The 20,983-nt window shown below is 39.9% G+C and overlaps 1 protein-coding gene across 6 annotated transcripts in view; it reads left to right on the forward strand.

Moving 5' to 3' along the window:
* LOC128264993 (homeotic protein proboscipedia) overlaps nt 1-20,983 on the forward strand; it is a 37,738-nt gene that overhangs the window by 16,179 nt on the left and 576 nt on the right. For 4 of the 6 annotated variants that reach the window (XM_053000743.1, XM_053000745.1, XM_053000746.1 and 1 more), the window contains exons 4-5: nt 18,001-18,190; nt 19,734-20,430. In XM_053000743.1, coding sequence (XP_052856703.1) covers nt 18,001-18,190; nt 19,734-20,430 — 887 coding nt within the window. The remainder of the gene's footprint in view (nt 1-18,000; nt 18,191-19,733; nt 20,431-20,983) is intronic. The other 2 variants (XM_053000744.1, XM_053000748.1) reach the window with 1 other exon arrangement.

Below are 20,983 nucleotides of genomic sequence, written 5' to 3' on the forward strand. Positions count from 1 at the left end.
TTACGTTAGTATTATTATTTAAAGGCATCGTATCCTATCTTTAAAAATTTAAAATAGGACTTTAAAGAACAATGTGATATATGCATAGGTAAAAGTGTGCACTGCATTGGGAACAACGCAAAATCCGGAAATCATTTAACGTCCGCTTCACGCTGGGCAAGTGAGAAGGCAATAGGGTGTGAGGGAGATGGCTGGCGAGTGGGGGAAAGAGAGGAATAGAGAGGTTGGGGAAAAAACGTAGAAAATTTCAGCAACGTTTGCGAATTTATAATTAAGCATTTTAATGGCCGTTATTGTTCTAAGTCCCTGAATCGCGGGAGTGAACGGGACGGAATATACCCTGTGGTGTGTGTGTGTGTGTGCGAGGGAGTATCTGTGTGTGCGCTTCCATCGAGTGAACTTCAGTTGAGCCAAATTGCCACCCTTAAAAGGCAAACCCAAAAACGCCTGTCTGTGTGTGTGTGTGAGTGTGTGTGTGCGTGTTTAATTAGCACTGAAAAAAGTATAATTATGGCGCAATTTCTTGGCGAATATGCCCTGTTTTAACCACTCACTCGCTATAAGTTCTGGGTCGTCGAACGGATGGGTTCGAAATTGGTTTTTTTTTACTGGAATGCTAATGGCAGGCTCTTTAAGGATCCAGGCCACTTAAATATACGCACATTTCCATTTACACTCAGAAAGGAATCGGCGGTTTGGCTTTCCATTAAACCAAAAATCTGATGAAGCCTTTCATATAAAATTTTATTTATAACATTTGCGCATTACAAACCAAATAAACTGTGTTAAAATATTTTGGTTAAGACTTTGTGAAAGCAATATTAAATTAATTACTATTCTCAAAACTCAAAAAATTTGTCATAATATGTTGGTCTCTAATTTTAAGTGGATTTTTTGACATTTTTGTGATGTATAGTAAAATGCCGTATTCAGATTTTGATGTGAAATGGTTGTATTCAAATAGTTTAAATAGTGCAAAGTTTTTTTTTGTGGGGATCATGGGTTAGGGTGACCCAAAACCATTGTTATTAAGTGACCTCATTCACTCAAAACGAATTTATAAGAAGATATAGCAGAAATTTTTGCAAAACGGCTACTGATTTCCATTCAACAGATTACTTTTTGTATAAGATTGTTGGGCAATACTACATTTTGTTAATTTTTAACCATATTAATCTCCTAAGCTTGTATATTTCTGTGATCGCTGCTAATTAAAACATATCGCAGGCACGCAATTAACCCACTGATGCCCCGGGTAATCACTCGCACATCCACTCACATTTCAACAGGCATTCTGCAGTCCAAATTGAATTTCGAGTGTGTAAAATTTTCCAATTATAGACTTTGGAGAAGGACACCCACACCCACACCCACATTGCATACATGTATTGGTGCAGGACTGTATATATATGTAGAGCACTTCGAAGGAGCTTTTGCTTTGGGATTGGGCTTGGGATTGGGATTGGGTTCTCGGGATCGAGATGGCTCGGGGGCCATGAAGCGATGCTAAAAGCGAGTCCAATTAGTAGCATTACTACTAACACTTCAATTCTGGCCACTAGAGCTACGGTTTTCCGTCTCTCTCCAGCTTGGCAATAACGGCAATAGTCAACAAAAACAACAAGGAGCCAGGAGCGAAGGACAACTGAAGTGAAGCAATGGCGCCAAAGTACGGCCATTTTGTGTGCACAGCTGTGGGTTGGTGGGGCGAAATGGGTGTGAAATCCCTGGGCGGGGGGATAGAAGAGGTCAGAAGGGGTGTGGAAAATCCATGGCTTCGAAAAGTGGGCGCTACGTTAGTTGTACATCAGTTAGTGGGAGTGGCAGGAGCGTAAATTTGCATTTAACGTTGTTTGCGGTGCCCACAAATGGAGTCTATCCTTGTCTGTCCCTGTCTCTATCCCTCTCTTTCCTTCATCCCATCCCAAGTGTGTAAGGGAGTGTGTGTGTGTGTGTGTGTGTGTGTAAGGGGCAAGGACTCAACAGTTAGACGGCCACAAAATACTTGGAAAGACCGAAACCACCGCAAAACGATGCACAAGTACAAGAACGATGAGAGGAGCCACGACCACACCAATACTAGCAAATATGCACTGAAAAATATTAGGTACAAGTAATATGAATGCCTTTTCAATGTTTTAGTTTTCCTTTTTATTATCATTTACCTTTTATAAAGTCCACATAAAACAACCAAAAATCATTATATTTCGAAATTGAAGGCTTTTTCTCTAAATAACATTATAACAGTTTCTCAAAATATTACTAGTGTTTTTATACGCTTATACATATACATATTTCTAGGTATTACTTATTTTCAGTGAAATACACTCACACACACACACACACACACACACACTCATACCCATGCAGACAGTGTCATTGAAAATAACAGGACTATTTGAACCAAAAAAGCTTTAGAAATTTGCTTTTTCGGGATGAAAGCAGCGGCGCCCGAAAAACTAACAACACACGTAACGCATATATAAACAAACAGAAGCACACACACCCACATAAACGCCCACCCACACAAAGATACTCTTCCACACACCCACATACACACATACACGTAACCAAAGTTGGATCGTCAAATGCGTTGCATATTTTTAGGCACTTAAGCTATTTTCATGAAATGTGCACACACAGACACATATGCAGATTACCCTGACAGCACAGCCACACCCACTTTGCGCCCCTCCCAACCCCTTAACCCCACAGTGCCCACCTCAACCCTGTCCCTGCTCGGCTAAAAAAAGGAAACTACGACTACAAGTACACACTCCGTATTGATTTTAATTGAAAAATTGTTAATTTTCCATGCCAGTAGCAGCAGCAGCAGCAGTACCGACTGCCACGCCCACCCGTATTCCACCGCCCACATTTTCCAGTCCCGCCTTTCCCCGCTTTTTTCGTCTTCGCCCCCAAACTTTTCCTTAACTTTTCGCTTGGAGCAAAAAGAGAAGAACTTGAAGTGAACTTTTTGTGCTGCCAATTTTCGCCTGTGTGAGTGTGTGTGTGTGAGTAAGCGTGAGTGTTTGCCCTTGTGTTAATGTGTGCCTGAATGTGTGTGTGTCTGTGTGTGCATTGCTGATTCTGCTGTGTTTTGTGTCTGGGTAATTATACGTTTCTGTGTGAATAAATTTTCAACCCCGCACAATTTCGAGGCGGAATTATTCATTCGCTTTTTGAGTTGACTTTGAAAGCCCTTGATGGGGTTTTAACCGCCCTATAGGGACATATACAGAGGTTCACGGATGGCAGCTGGAGGTTTCGCTTTTTACTCAAGATCAAACTACAATTGCTATGAGATCCGCGCTTAACGCTTAATCGTTCACTATTCACGCATTTGAAATACTTTCTTATCCTACATAAGCAATCGATTGCCAGTCTTTAAGGAAGCACTCAGAGAAAAGGTTAAGTAACTTGTGAACCAAACAAGTACTACGTCAGTGGAAGGTTAAATTTTACTTTCACCTAAATAAGCTGTGAAGTTAATGTGAATATAGTTTAATTATCTTCAAAAGAAGTCAAGATAGGTTATTGATTATTTAACTAGTCTTTTATGTACGTTTTTGTAATCTCTGTAATAATGTTTAAAACTTACATAAGGAAGTACGCTTGTTAAAATATATAAAATGGAATAAGAAAAAATAATTGAAGAGTAATTTGTAAATTACTCTTGCGAGAAATAGTGATGTTTCTCTCAGTGCGCTGCAACAATTGTGCTCATTGTGGGCCGTCTTGGAAGTTCTACGAAACTAATTTACTGGAGTGTCGACGCGTCCAAGTGAACAATGTCTCGATAGAGAGGGGCCGCCGAATGGAATGGACGCGAATTGGGCCCGAATCGTGGATTGTGGAGTCATTGGAGTAGCCACAGTCCTCCTCCGATTGGCAGAACCTGGGAAACCGACAAAAAACCAGACCTGTGGCAGACAGGTCGACTGGTCGATGCTGCCACTTGACGCAACAGCGTCTGCGTCGCAGGCGATCGAGTTACCCGCCAGTGCTGACCAAAGAGCCTTGAAAATAGCCAAATCAGGTTTCAGAAATATCTGAAATTATCTGAGATTAATTCTAGTAAGCTATCAAATAATATAGCCAATTTCCATATAATTAAAGATATGGGTTTCAGTGCCGCCCTAGTTACTACAGATTTAAAACTACTAAACAAACTTTTAAAAGTTCCGAATGCACTCAAAATAATTTGTACTTACCATAAGAGCAACAAATTCTCCTTTTTTTGCCTTTAAAAATCGTACAAATAGTCAAAAAAGACCTTTTTAAGCGACTACAGAACTATGTAGCTTTCAATAGCTCAGCAAATATGGAAATCAAGCTAAATATGGTAAAAAGCCAACTAAACAGCTCTGACTACCTACCTCAGCTCCCATTTCGCTGGATTCTTCGTTCTCCAGTCTTTACGAGGGATTCTCGCCTTTTCTCATGATCGTGAAACTTCTTCATTTTGTTGACTCTGCGCCGAGTACCAATTCGTTTAAAATGGTATCAGTTCCAAGAAAAATATTATTTTTTCATAATTTCTGGAGTGCCTTAATCTGTTCCCTGCAGTTCGATGTGCATAATCACGACGATCGTTCCGTTTTTTCTGGCCTTCTTGAGTGAAAACAGGCTGTCTGGAGGAGTGCTGGATCGTAGAGCCCCCTTAACCCCTGTTCGCCCCTTGGGGTGTTGACGTGCCCCGCCGCACAAAATGAAACGTCAATTTCAAGGGTTTTCCTGGTAATAATTAGTAGCTGAGGTGGGCATTTAAATACTCGTCGTCTTCCATTTTTCTCCACTGGTTCTTCTAGTCCCCCAACCATCGGCACATTCTGCGTATTCGTGTATAAAAATACTCGCCCAGCAGCCGAATAATAATGCATATAATTGCATTTTAAGTAGTTGCTGCCTGGAGTATTGTGTTACCTTCGAGCTCATGTCAACCCTGACATCGTATGCCTATGCTGGGTGTTTTTTATTTTATTTTTTTTTTGGGCTCGGGCTCGCGATGAGTGGATTTTATTTTCCATACTTGAGTTTTCCAGGAAAATGCAACGGAAACGCGAACAGCAAGTGGGTGGCTTCCAAATGCTTCCAATCGAAACAATGGCCTATTAAAGGTTTTAGAAACGTTATAATATGATGGTTAATGGGTTAAATCAAGGTGTTACAAAAAAATTTTATAAAAATATCATTAATAAAATAAGAGAATTTAAAATAAAAGTTGATTTTTAATTGTGATCTTTAATTTGCGAAATATTTTTCATAGAAAACAGTTCGAGACTTACTTGAAATAAGCAGACACTTTTTAAATAATTTTATATGGCTTAAATTTACCGTAAGCAAATTTTTATTTAAAAACAATGAAATTTGGTGTTTAATTAAAAATAGTTAATAATAGAAAGATATAAATTAAAACCATGGAACAAGATGATCATAGTCAGATGATCTTTAATTTAATTAAATATATAATATTTTAATAAGCCAAATTAGTTGTTAAATTTGTCTTTAGCAAAAAATAATTAGAAATGAGTACGCATAACAATCAATTACTACTCATTCCCGCTGCAAACAATTGATAAACGCCGGTCTCGGGAAGTAATTCCCCAATAACTTCCCCAGTGAACAAACAACAGAGTGTGTGTTTTTGTTCGAAGGGAGTGTGTTTTGCCCTCGGAACATCATTGCCCCTGCCCATAAAGTCAATGGCAACAATGTACCACTGTGGTTTGTCCGAAGGTCCTGCGAAGTCCCCGGAATCCCTTGGGAGGGTTGGGAAAACATTTCCGAGGGTGAAAAGCAGGCAGAAAGCAAGTGCGTAACTGGATGGCAGGATGGATGCATGGATGGACAGCGAATGATGCTGCGATGACACGTGTAAGTGCAGCCACATTGTCGCAATTACACTTACTTTTTTGGGGTGATGCGGGGCGCTACGGATTTGTTTGTTGTTTGTTTCGGGGCGGAACCCCGCTCCCCACACCCCACACCCCACCCACCGGGCAGCACCACCCACGGCGCGAAAACGTGACCTCCGCCGGTTTTCCCACTTCTCCGGCGGATGGTAATGATTCGTCTTGCACGCACTTACCATCACCACTCGCATTATAAATATCATCGAACTTATTAGCGCAAAATGAGCACAGCGCACAGCACCACAGCTCGTTTGTCCAATCTCCGAGACCGAAAATGCCAGATTTCGTTGGCCTGTTCGGTTTTTTTCCAGCTCACTCAACTCTGCTACTCTTTCTGTACGTGTCTTCAAGTGGGAAAGTAGCTCGTTAAGCACTTAACGCTCCCAAAAATCAGCCAACCAGGCTTTCGGGCAATGGTCTGAATCAGCAATTAGCCAGTTGCCAGACGATGAGAGTTTACTGCCGATAGATAGTGCCCAAATAAATGTAAAAAATTAAATAAATTGTTATCCATTGAGGATGAAATCTTGTTCATGTTTAGTAACACATCGTGCTTAAAGCCTCCTCCCAAAAAAACTAAAAAATTGATTTGGTTTCGGTGCTCAGCCAAATTGAATCACCCAAATTAGACGAACACGACACAAGTAGGCCGGGGAGTGAGATAATTGAAACACTTTTCCCAGCCAAACCAAAACTCATCCAACAATTAGGCCCCAACAAACGATCATCTGTGGTGCTGTCATCGGTCGTAACGGACCAGTTAGTTCCCAACCTCAATCCCAATCCCAAACCCAATCCCAATCCAAATCCAAGGAAGAGGGCAATCTGTTGGAGCTCTCGATCGCCCCGATTGAATGAGGCCTATTATCGCGTTTTGAAAGGCGTAATTATCGCATGACAATCCAAACGGAATGTGTTAACTCGCATTTGTATTTACTCAATAAACATTATCGTCGATCGTCCAGATTGGGCAACCAGTCCAATTTCCAGCTCCCACACATAAAACTCGTTATTACGGTTTGGATTGGACTCATCGAAAAATAAATAAACGGAGGTATACCTATATGTGGTGTTTGTACATCGGAAAATTAGTCATTTGAATCTGTTTTCATATGCGGCGATTTCCTGTTTGCCTTTAAGTTAAGGTGGGAATAAATATGGACGCGGAAAACATCTTAAACTACTAATTTTAAGTTGTTTCGACTTTGCTTTAATTAACTTAACATTTTAGAAGATCTTAATTTCAAAAAATCAATATAAATTCATAATTATGTCTTTAAAATTGTCAAATTTATGCCAATTTCATGATGACTTAAGTGCGAATCTTCCATGCCAACTACGGTCGACTCGTAATTACATACAACCAATTGGCGGTCCTATAAATAGCCATAGGCCAAATCCATAAGTGAACAGATTCCATATGAGGTTGCCAGCCACTCGGCAGTGCATTCAACTCGTTAGAGAAAAAAAAAGCACAGAGAACTCAGGTGAATCGAGTGAGTCACGAACCCTGGTCACACTAATCACACTCGTAGATTGCCCTGATCACTCTAATTCTGCAACTATGGCAAAATTTGGTTAATTTGCGCCAAATGCCTTTCACTTTTTTTTTTCGCCGCATTGTCTGCACCCGAACAATGGGAACCACCGAGTAAAAAAGGGGAGAGAGAGGCTGAAATATAATTAAAAAGGTGTTATTATATTTTCACGCCTCGACTGCGCGGAAAAGTCAACAGACAAAGTCCGGCGGGGCAGCGGAGGGTTAAACAAAAAACGTCAACGACTCCTACGAATTATTTGCAGAATCATCAAATTAAAGGTTTGATGTTGATTTCAACAAGCCCCACAGCACGAGGATGAAGACGACGTTGCATATTACTTCTATATATGTACTAGACGTATATATATTTTGAGAAACTGAACAGTCATGGCCTGCAACTTTTGGCCCCCCCTTCCGATCGAGTGTCTGTATAATTTTCGTTCGTTCTCTCGAATTGGCTGTCATAAGTTTTGAGTAGAAAATTGGTGTGCAACAAGCAACAACAAGTCCGATTTCATCCAGCAAAGCAAACAACAATGTTGTTGCTGTTGCTGGCGAAGGATTTCTTGATTGCGATAATGAGTTATACTTAATTTTCTCGCACCCTAAAAAATACCCCAAGCCACTTGAGAGGCAGAGGCCAAAATCCAGAAAACTGTCAGAAAAGGCTAAGGGAATAATATGCAGGATGGTGAAGGCTTAATGCATATGATGGGCGATATTGATTAAGATGGTACAGATGCAGTCCTCTATACATAACAACACTTTTAAAATATTTTAGGTTTATCAATAGAAGAAAACTTTATACAAATATAAGATATGTAGCACACTTTAAATAAATAAGTATTTTATTATGAAAAAAGATACATATGTAAATAGCTTTAAAATATTTTTTTTAGTTATAGCTACCAAGAAGATTTTAATCATTTTTGCAATTTCCAGCTTACAGAAATGTAATAAAAAGCGAACAACCATTAAAAACTTGTTTTTTGAGTCGAACAAAATTATTTTAAAATACGTGATTCAAAGTGAAGAAAGAGCTTATGTCAATGGTAGTTACAAATTTGTTTTAATATAATTAGTAAATCTTAATATGAGCAAAATACGGGAAAGAATCAAATGGACACTACTTTACTAATCTAGTCTCAAATTGACAGGCCTATTTTCGACTTATTGGTTCACATTGATGTCTTATTAGTTTCCTGCTGGTAACGAAGCTTTTGTGGTGTTGTTAATAAGAAAATATTGCATTCTAGTGAATGTTCTTTGCATTATTCAGCTATTTCATGAATTTCAGATACCCCAACCGACCCAACTAATTTCCTTCCTGCCGCCGCATTGTCCATTTGTTAAAAAAGCAAAGCGAAGTTTTGACACTTTCATTGTTTGTCCAAGGTCCACAAGTTGCTAAAAGGGTTGTTTCTACCTGGCAGGAAAATTAGGCGCGGCTGTGTGCAATTAGGGCAAATAGTTTTCTAGAACTCGTTCCTTGATTGATGGTCATTCGCAGCTCTGGCTGCCATTGATTGATGTTGGTCCAAAGAAGCTTGAGAAATGGATGGGGATGGGGATGGTCTATTCTGCGACCCACTAATCCACACTTTCATCTCGGAGGAAGCGCATATTTTCTACTTTTCCTATTTCCAAAGCCGAAAATGAAGCTCGAACGAGAGCTCGAACACAATTGACATTATAAATCGCATTTCACGCTAATTTGCAACAACAAGTGGCTTAAACGGGAAAATATTTTACAATTTGAGCTTCGTGTTTGCCCTGGGGACTTGCGACCGGCAAACAAAAAACACTTACAGAGCGAGTGGTTTTGAGAAAATTAATTTTATAGATTAGAAACATTTCCCGTTTTCCCCCGGGGCTCGCAAAATGGGGTGGGATTTGAAATTGGGACTGGTATTGGGATTGGGATGCCCATGCCACGCACTTGCCACCTTTCCACGTAATTGAGGAATTGTCGGCGAATTATGGTCGCATAATGTACGTGGGACGCGGAGTTGTGGGGCTGCGCAGCATGATCCAGACTATTTATATGGCGCAACTTAACCCGCAGAAGTTGTGCACTTTATCATCTGTTGCAATTTGGGGGCGTGGCGCCACGCGGCGTATCCTTCTGCCGATGACACTTCAATTGGTTTGGCGCAATGCAAAAATGAGTTCACAAAAAAATACTAGAAGGACTTGGGCATAGGCGAACATGGGGCTTCTCTTACAACGTGTCTCAGCACTGGGCTTAAAGCTATTCAGGTGATCTTTATTTTTTATATATTTATGGTAGATTTTTATGATAAAAAATTATATAATATTATCGATATATTTTCTTAAAAGTTCTTTTTAATGAACAACTTTTCTAAATTCTAAAATATGTTCGCTATTTTAAAAATTTTAATAAAAAGTGGGCAAAATATTATTTGTTCTATTTTTAAGAAAAATATTTCCGTAGACCATATAGTTTTAAGTTTAAATTCGCATTTACATTGGCCAAGGGTAACGGAAAGTTGGCGAGGCTCGAAGGACAACCTGGATCAGGGCGATTTGGGGTTTTCTGGCGGTGGTTCATGGGTGGTCCGTGGGTGCTGGGGGTGCTGGTGGTGCTGGGGGTGGCCAAATAACAGGAGGGGGCGTGGCAGGGGTAGGCGTGACATGGCGCCTGACTCGATTCAACTTGGTGTGGTTCAGTTCGGTTCAGTTCGGTTTGGTTTGGTTTGGCTTGGCACACGCAAATCAGACAATTTGTATCCAGCGGCGAATATAATTGAAAAATGATTGGTTTACCATTAATGAAAATGATGATGACAACGGCAACAACAACGTCGACTGCTGTCATCGACAGACACCTGCAGTTGCGTCTTCGATTGTTGGGTCAATCGGCCATCGAATGCCTCGAAATCGGGACGATAATGACAACAATAATTGCGATAATAACGAATATAATAATGACAATGATAATGATGACAGAGCACTCGTTGACTGGTAACAACAATGTGCGAATTTATGGCCAGATGAATAGGCACAAACAAAGGCGTTGAGATATTGGAATAGATAGTATTTGGTTGTCATTACCAAGTCAATTTGCGATGCATAAATACTCATATATAAACCAATAAACCAATCTAGCTATAATAAGAACTCATTCTTTTAAACGAATTAAAAATAAAATTTTAACTTCTAAAGTTAAATACCAATTCATTTGTTTAAAACTATACCATAAACAAAAGCTTAAGCTTGACTGACACAAAATAAAACAAGTATCCAAAACTACCACCTTAATGAAATATTGAATATTTAAAATAGTTTAATGTATTTAATGTGCAAGTAAGTGTTTTTGTGGTAGTAAAAGAGCACGAATTAAGCCAGAAGTTCAAAAATGTTTGTGAGTTCACTTCATTCTTTGGGTATTTCACAGTCAAACAAATCAGCTTTGGGGCATTGCATGCTGGGACCTTGCCCCTTTAAGGAGCCGCCTGATGCCCGGAAAATTCCGGAAAAACTAACCCACTCGGCGGCTCGCAATCGTAATCTGTGTCACAGGACCTCAGTCGCATTGCCGCACGTCCGGCCAGGAATTCCTATTTTGCGTAGGAACGCGGCACTTATTAACATTAAATCGCCGGCAGCTGCCTGTCGCCGCAAATTGGAAATTCCATCATTAATTCTAATAAGATTATTAGTTCCCCGATCGAGTAATTTGGTTTGGCTAGGGTTGGCTTGGGTTGGGTCGAGGATTTGTATTCCGACACCTCGAAGTCAAGTCCAATCAGCCGGCCGCAAAACTATGGTTGCGGTCGCCGGTCGTGTGAACTCGAATCCAAGCCCGTGAATCCGTGAATCCGGGAGATAAATATTGGGATGGCCACCCGAAAAACCACCACCCATCCGGCGATTTCCTTGACGACGCTCGAGTAAATCCAATAAGCATGAGTGTGCGACAAGGTCCCAAGAGATCCGAGGCCATTGAGTGCGAAATGAATGAAATTAGCGCGCGTTAATCATAAACAAACGAGCGAATAAAGGCTTTTTTTTTTTTTGCCCGAGAAGAGCAGGGTGATTTCTCCCCCAGCAGCAGCCCAACCCTTTGTTAAAAACGGAAAGGAAAAGAAAACAAACAAATTGCTACAGTTCTCACAGTGTGGAAGTGCGGATGTGGCTGCGGATGCGGATGCGGATGGACAACCTGCTGCGATGACACGCGTTTCACGTGCACTTGCCAATTTGGCGATGTTTACGATGATAACTACTCAACTGGGAAACCAAAGCTCATTTGTGGCTGCACGTTTTCAGTTGAGTTTTAAGATGAGATTCACTGTGGCAGAGATTTATGGATTTTTTTGTTTGAGAGAGTAGTTTTATAAGAAATAAATGTTGTAATTCAAAATCGAATTTTTGTTTTGTACAAAATAATATGAATACTCAAATTATTAATCGATATATTTTCTGAATTGGCTTCAATTGTCTATAATTGTATGACTATTAAATTTGTAATCACTCCAAAATAGGCCTTATAGATATAAATAGATCTATCTATATATGTTTGATGTAAATCAATAACTTTTATTTATAAACCCGCGGCAATAATGGGGATTCCCTAATTAAATCGACCACTTGGCCATTATTCAATAGATATACGAATAAGCTACCCGGATTACTAAATGCATACACTAAATGCCTCGTAATTGTTTGAGTCAACTGTTGGCATTGCACCACCCACAAACCGCCCCTTTTGGGACATTTAACCCCCCTACCGCCTCTGGTGATCTTCCAACGTAATTAGAAAATTTTCTCATTAATCATCTAAATGCCCGATGATCATTTGGCCGTAATTAATAGTTCAACGGCAATGGCAATTCCACTGCAGACTCAATGTCAAGTAAAGGTCATTATTACGACTCGCATGTGCAGTTTTCCTCTGGTTTTCATACCGCCCTTTCCCCATCTAACCTCCTCGTTTTCCGGCCCCCCTTTCGACCCCTTAATAACTCCAAAGTCAAGCCGTTAGTTCCGTTTGCGTAAATTAATACTCGACTTACGGAAAAAAGAATAAACCAAAAAAATCATTTCGCATTTACATTTCTTAATCCGGAAAGCTGAAAAGATACCGCTATCTACCTTTTCCTTTCATGGTATGAAACAAAAAAAAAAAGTTCGCGAACGTTAAACTCATATGAAAGTTGGAAATTGAAGTTCCAGCGGAAAAAAGGGAAAATGACAAGAAGGGAAGTACAAAAGGGAAAATGGATGGAAAACTGCGAAAAACTTTAGCTATGCTTCGAATACTCTTGCCAATAAATGGGAAATAATAGCAAACAGAATACGTACAACGCTTAAATCTTAAATTTTTTTAAATTTTACTGCTTAGTTTTATTTTTGAAACACATTTGTTTTAATATGCTTATAATTCTATAAAAATGGTAAACAAATCATTGCTTTTTTTTTATTTAAAAATATTTGGTTAAGTTACTGACTATTAAAAAAATTGTGTTTATAGTTTTTAAGTTTTTAATCTACCTCGCCAGACAATCTTCATTCAAAGGTTAGATTTCTGAGAAATAAATCTTTTATAAGATTGAGAAATATTTTTTTGTAAGTTTTCAGCTGCTTTACAAAACTGTCATATCCTTTTGCGCGAAGTTTGAAAACCGAATTCCGCGAATGTCAATTGAGTATTGCATATAAACTGCGGACTGTCGTTATGAAATTTCCACACGCCTCGCCGGGCTGACTGACTCACAACCACTCGGCTGTGCTCGCACCACCCCCTGAAATGGCCCCACCGAACCACCCAGAAAACACCCATAAAACACCCGTAAAACACCACCCAACCAGTCAGTCGTTCGAGTTGATGAAGTAAACCAATAAAGGCCGCTCACGAACTCAAAGGCAAATCCCCGCCCGAATGCAGGGCAAAATCGAATGCACAGGTGCACATGTCACCTGAAAAGGACGACGAGTCCTGCGACCCATGGCATATGCAATTTGAGCAATTTTGCAGCCCCGGTGAGCAAATATTCGCCACCCACAATCCCACAATCCCACAGTCCCACAATCCGACAATTCCACAGTCCCGCAATCCGAACCCAAACTCGAAAATCCCGCTTTGATGGGGAAATCGAAGTCCTCACCAATTGAGAATCTTTGATTGGTTACCAATATTTTAATTATGCCGGAAATGGCCACAAGGCCTGTGACCTTTGTGCGAGTGCAGTCGACTGGCCGAATTCGGGCAAATTGGTTTGACAATTGCGAATGTGAGCGGATGATAAAGATAAAGGGTTAAGCGGCCTCGGGGTCCCTGGGGTCACTAAAATACTAGATGGATATCCTAGATGCTCTGTTTTGTTTGGGGTTATAAGTGCGGCTTATACATTAAATTAGTTTTGCGCTGCGCTTTGATAATCTAAGCATTTTTTTAATAATTAAGGGACATAATCAACATACAAAAAAGTAAGCATGAGTTACGTTCGTATTATCAAAAATATTTGTTTATAATAACGTAATTTATTTATTTAATAACTTTTTAACAACGAGTTTTACAAATTAAATATTATAAGACTAATGTATAGGCAACTATTATAATTATTTATTTTTAAACTTCATAGGGAAGACAAACAGCATTGGTAAAGTAAAGTGTTTCTAAGGCTGATAATCTGTGTCTAACGCATAGGACCTTATTAGTTACTCTGGATGTAGCAAATTGCAATTTTAAAAAAAAAAATGGTTAGACTCTATTCGATTTATTACTTTATCTAGAAATAGTAAAGCTCTTAGGTTTATACAGTTTTCAAGACTTACGTTAAATACTCTGTTTTTTAGCTTGGTTAATTGATCTCCACGTTTCACTTTAAACACATATAAATATATAGATTCAATAAGGATGTCTAACAAGTATTTAGTACAACACACTACAGGATCCCCAAGGAATCCCTTTACAGTGACCTCATCATCGGTAAATTTCGTTTGACCAGCCAGTTGTTAGTTCGATAAATCAAAAGCCATTTCCACCAACCGGACAAGGGGGCGTGGCCCCTTCGGTTGCGCCCCATAAAAATGTCCTTCGAACTATTCACCCCTTCCACGCCCCTCCAAGGATAATAATAAATTTTCAATCAGCAAATTGATGTCGTGATTCGCAGCGTATTGGAATCGAAGTTGAACTGCGAATGGGTATGGGAATGGTCAAGAAGTAATCATTTAGCGGCAGATTGTCCAAGCTGTTATCTATATTAAAGTGGTTGGCATTATCCACTCCACCCTGATTTTTTGGTGGATGCTTTATATGTAGGGCTATTGAGTGCGTTTGCATCAATTGATTAAAATTGTGATTTAAGCTTCCCCATACTTAATCGACTGGAAAATAAATGCAGTATAATAGTATACTTGTAGACGGACATTTTATCTGTTAAAATGCTATATTTATTTATATTTTACTAAAGTGTTTTTAGCTTAAAATTATTTTGATATAAAGAATTTGTAAATAAGAACTTTTTTTTTTATTGAGTAACTGATAGTACTATAATATTTTTAAACTTATTTTGGACTAGAAACTATAAAATATATTTGATCTATGCGTGTTGTAATGAAACTTAATCATGTTCAAGGGCATTTTAGAGCATTTTTATTGAAATTTTCCAAGGGCACTTTTGTGAGCCCCTCGTTTCGGTTTGGCAGCGAATTTCCGTTTTGGAAATTTATGGCATTTCCCTCTTTGATTTCCGCACTCAAAGAGCCCTACCGAAATTGCCGGCCCCGCTTTTCCGGTCGCCACTCCAGTATCATAATGACGATTGAATCTGTATCTGGATCTGGATCTGGATGATGGGATGTTGATGTTGCCGGGTCTCCAAATTGCAAAATGATATAATTCAATGAGAGTTGATTAAATTATCAGAGGAGCCAGTGGCCTCCGGACGTTGATGTTGCTGTCGTGCCTCCATGTTGCTGCTGTGCCAGCGATGTTGCTGTTGCTGCTGCTGCTGCTGCTGCTGCTGCCTGTGTGCCTTGTTAATGAAATTTTCCGCTCCTTTGGCAGAGGAGCCAGATACAGCCGTGTATCTGTGTGTCTGTGTATGTGCATTGTTTACACCAGAGTGTGCCAGTAAGTGTGTGTGCTTCCATTTATTATTGCAAAATGCTGCTGGTGTTGCTGCTGCAGCAGCCCTTTGTCTGTTGTTGCAGCTGATGATGGTGACGTTGACGTTGCATGATGAAATAACAAACCGGATTAATTTGATTTTGCCAGCCAGAAAGGGCCAAGATCCAAGGCCTAAGTTGCAGGTCCCAGGTCCCAATTCCCGATTCCCAAGGCCCCAAAAGTGCCAAATCCCAGGTTCCGAGTTTGGAGGCTCCTCTTTGCCAAGGAGCAAAGTATCCGGGTGTGTGGAAATTAAATTGACATCCGTTGGCAGCACTCCCGAGAACAGTGGAGGGTAATTTCAGAACCCGGATTTATTTGCAGCTCCACGCCTGAGTAATTCAACTAAATCACTTGCTAAGTCACACTTCGCACAGTGCTAATCAGAAGTGTAGGGCTTTTGGGCTGACTAAAAAGGCCTTGTACTCTTTGATTTAAATACTCTGAAGTTTTTTTGGACTTCTACATTTTTATGTACTTGGATTGCAGTTTAAGCAGTTACTTTATTTATTTAATTACTATTTAAAAGTATAAATTAAAATTTAAAATAACTTCGAACTATGTTCTAATGATTACAGTTTAAAATAGTAGCTCTTTCTAGAATTAACGAAGGACGGTAAATGAATTTATTAATTTAAATTACTCAAATCCCACTTAAAACTGACCTTAGACTGCTGAACATTACTGTACCAGACTTGCGGCACTTTGCCAAAAAATCGGTGGCAAATTGTAAATTTTCTGGGCTGCCACGAAATGCACTGAGTAGCTGCCCAGAAAGTATACGCATATATAAAAAATATTCCATATAAAGTACCTCCCTCCGAAGTCAGAATTCAGAATTCGGAATTCGGGTCTGCCAATTTCTCAGGCAAGTGGATTTTGAAGATTTATGGGGCTCCTGGTAGGCAACCAAGACTTGGTGACAGAACCCCAAGCCAAACCACTTTATCTTCGTTTTCTGAGCTGTTTTTTTTATTTTGTTTTTTTTTTACTATTTTTGTGTCTGGAGGAAGGCCACGCCCAGTTGCCCACTTAACCCGCGCACACGATTTGTGGCGTTTTGTCCTCAATCCGTGGAGTTAAGGTTGGGATTTGGATCGTGGCCAGCGAATTCCTGGCAGTGATGTCGCCAGCTTTTAACACCCCTCGGACCAATGCTTAACCCTCTGCTGCCTGCTACCCTTCCCCATATTTTTTTCACTTTTCCTGCTTTGCATATTTTGCTTTTTTATTATAAGTTTTCCTTCTGCTGCCTCCAAGAGCCACTTCAGTTCGGGCTCTTTTGCTTCGTCCTCGTCGATTTCGCATTGCTGGGCAATCTTTGGTGTCCTGCCACCCCTCCCCTCTGGTATTCCATCCCCCTTTTGGCGTACATGACTAATAGCAGAACTAAACGATTTGATGGACCAGAAAAATGATGACTTCTTTTTCAGTGCAGAGGGTCCTGGTCCTGATTCCGGGGGTGGTTATCCCAATCCGCACACGAATCCGCACACGAATCCGAATCCTTTTGCCCGTCTGTGCGGCAAATCCTTTTATTGTGACAGTTGTTGTTGTTGCCGGTTGCCGGTCGCCTTTTGTGAACAACATTTAATGTTTTCATATTATTATATCGTTGTTGTTGCCGACAGAGAATCGGTTTAATGTTTCGGAAGATAATCTAATTTGGTCACTTATATGCGAATATGTATATCATTTGGCATTATGTGTGGGTTGTCGATGATGGTGTCGCATTGATGTTGCCAACCATGGCCAGTCCTCGATTCCAGAGGCTTTATTTTAAGGGGGGTAACCTAACATCTTAGGATTACTAAATATGTATAAAAAGCTGAATTTGGATATGTTTTTTATGCTGGATTTGGATGACCACTTAAAACGATTTCCATTTCAATTTTAATGTTCTTAAAAAACTCTACTCCCTTTTTGAATTATCCTCACCACGTCCATGTCTTTAAACTTTGACTTTAAGTGTGTTTGTATGTATTTTTGTGTGTTCGAAGCAGCTCAAAGGTTTACCGTCTTAGTATTAGCATTTAAAAAACATTCCATTTACATTTTTTCAATTTGAATGAGTTTTTTGTTTAATAATTTGCAATTTGCATGGCATTTTCCAAGGACTTGATGGTTGTTGACCACTGAGGAGGTCGGCGTCCATATGGCAAAGCACTTTAAGCGGAAGAATTTACGAAGAGAAACATGGCTCAATATTTAAATAATTTGCAATAATGCTGGATGGGTATTAAATCTTTTTTAGCTTTGTTTTAATATTTTTAAAAGCAAACTTAATTTTATTTTAAAAATCACAAAATAACTATTTTTTTATTTTGTATAGTACTCAACCAGAATAATAATAAGCATTGAGCTAGAAATTGATTTGTTGCAATAATAGATCTTCTCTTTTTCAGGTCTGGTTCCAGAATCGCCGGGCCAAGTGGCGCAAGACGGAGAAAGTCTGGGGCGGCAGTACGATTATGGCGGAGTACGGACTCTATGGGGCCATGGTGCGGCACTCGCTGCCTCTGCCAGATACGATCCTCAAGTCGGCCAAGGACAACGACGCGGTGGCTCCCTGGCTACTAGGTATGGAGCAGAAATGTAAATGCAAAAATCATATCAAATCTTTTTAACTAAGCCCCAAACCAGCATCCCCACAGCGCATCTCTATTGCAAAGCTAATAAACAGCTTTGGCTTGTTATTTTTTTTTTTTAATCTATTACGAATTTGAACTGCCAGACATATTGTTAACCATTCATATTTGTTTAGATCCTTCGATAAAATAATAATTTATAGTGTTATTTAGCTAAATTAATTTATTGGGACATGTATTTTTTTTTAAACATAACCATTTAATACTTTAAATAAAAAAATAGAGAATAATTTCCTAAAATATCCAAGTTTTTTGAGTCGCAACCTGTGGTAAACTCTTCAGTATATAGTCATCTTACTTTTAATTTTGAATTGATCATGATATCTGTTTTTATTGCACAAAAATTTTGATTGGCGATTTACCACATTTTTTAAGACAGCTGTATGGCTGAAAAGTCTTCCAAAACACACATATATCAGTGGACCTCAAGGAGGGTTTAATTAAATTTCGAGCCGCACAAAGGACAACGGTTCGGGGATTATAAACAGATAGCTGATGGACTGGGTAAAGAATTGTGAGCATATTTGGCGAGCATGTCCAACGACGCTTTTCCGCTTGCCGTCATATGTTGCGCACATTTCCCGGGAATGACTTTGCGGATTATCAGGAGGGGAGTTCCCGGGACAAGTGCCGCTGGTTCGGGGTGACTGCGCTCCTTTATTCGTTAATAATCGCTTAATAAATGCAAAATGCACACGCGACAAGGACGAGGGAATTCCCGTTTTATTTGGCATTTATCGTTTATCTATTTCCATTGTATGCAAGGGGGTGGTGGGTGTCAACTGGGTGGATTCGAAATTGGGTGCTGCGGCGGATTTTACGAGCCGGCTGACTCGATAATTAATTCCCAAGTAGCCGTGGCCAAAGGTTCGCTCGAACTTAAGTGGCTTACCGAGGACTTAGCGGGTCCTTCGACGGGGGAATCCATCCAGGAGTAGTTCAGTTTTTAATTAAGTCGATATGTCAAATTAGTTGGCAATTGATGGGGCAGCGACTGTGTGTGTGTCTGTGAGCTCAAAATTGGTATTAAATCCATTGTTGTGACAGGACATATTTATTTTAATTTATCTTTTTGGAGTATGGTTCGAAATTGGTACTACATAAATATGAATACTGTACAAAAGTAGCTAAAAATAAGCAAGCCATAGATTCGGTGAAGCAGTTTTAAGCTTATTAATTATACAATTTTTTATTTGAACACATTTATTTGGAATAGAAAGCTTTTTTTTTAAAGGGAACAATCTTGAAGTATTGTATCTATACAAATAATATCAAAATATTATTAAAAGATAAAAACTATAGTTTCAGTGACAAGTTCAAATCGAAAGACTATTTAATAAATTATAAGATAGCACTTAAAGAATAACCATGAAATAGGTTAAATTATATTTAATATGTGTTTTGTGAGATGATCCCAGTTTTTCTACTTACCCTTAAGGAATTTTAGAAAGAGTATCACTGAGTTAACCAATTTTTCAACACTCCGACAGGCATGCACCGCAAATCGATCGAGGCACAGTCGGCGCTCAAGGACGACTCGGGGGTGAGCGACCACGAGGACTCGGCTGGGTCGAAGTCCGCCCACTCGGAGGACCTTTCCCGCTCCCGCTCCCGCGCCCTCAGCTCCTCCACCGAGTCCTTGAACGTGGTGAGTCCTGCGCCCAGCAGCTGCACCACCTCCGCCTCCACGGCCCCGCCCACCTCGACAAGCGGCTACGCGGGGCCGGCATCCTCGGCGGCGACCACGCCCACCGGCGCCACGACCAACAGCTCGGGGAGTCCTCACATCGAGCTGAGTTCCCCCTCGCCGCAGCAACTCCAAATGCAACAACATCAGCAGCAGCAGCAGCAGCAGCATCAACAGCAGCAGGTACCGCTCTACATGGGCGGTGGCGTTGGCGGGGGGAGTGGCAGTGCTCCGCCCAGCTACCATCCGCTTCTGGACGCCGCCAATGCCGCTGGCGCAGGAGCAGCAGCCTCCAGCAAGGACTTCCACCTGATCATGAACACCGCCGTGGCAGCGGCAGCTGCAGCTGCCCAGCAGCAACACCAGCAGCAGCAACACCAGCAACAGCAACAGCAGCATCAGCAACAGCAGCAACAATCGCAGGGGACGGCGGCAACAACTGGGTTGCACGCTCACCACTTGGCAGCCGCCCTCATGGAACACGATCCCGATGCCTTTAGGTATGTCAACCACTTGAAAACTAAAAAATCAAGCTTAAGAAGTTAATAAACTTAGCCTATATATAGGTCAAAATAATAGTAGTTTTTCAAAATATGGAAATAGAAATTAAAAATTGTTTGCAAGAAATTTTAAAAATTTCTTTATGGTTTCGTTATAGTAATATTTAACATAATTATTTATAAAATTAATTACAAACTAGAATATATATTTTTTTTAAATTATTGAGTTCAATAATAGTTCAGGTATTAGAAACCTTTTTGTTCGTGGTTATTTTATTAAATTGTTATAAAATCATTATAATAAAAATTCATGGTCGTCAAATTATAATTTTAAACAAAACTTCGTATTTAAAAAATATCAAACATACATTTTTTCCGACCAGATTACAATTATATATTACTTTTGAAGCATGAATTTCCTCTTTTAAGTTTAATTTTAAACAAGCTGCTTATGTTTCTTATATGATTTGTTTCGAAAAGGACGCAAGCTAACCAATGCCATATGTATACCCTCAGTACCCCTTTATGTTCATTATATTACAATAATTTTTTT

The sequence above is a fragment of the Drosophila gunungcola genome, unplaced genomic scaffold (assembly GCF_025200985.1).
Source record: "Drosophila gunungcola strain Sukarami unplaced genomic scaffold, Dgunungcola_SK_2 000088F, whole genome shotgun sequence".
Classification (NCBI taxonomy): Eukaryota; Metazoa; Arthropoda; class Insecta; order Diptera; family Drosophilidae; genus Drosophila; species Drosophila gunungcola.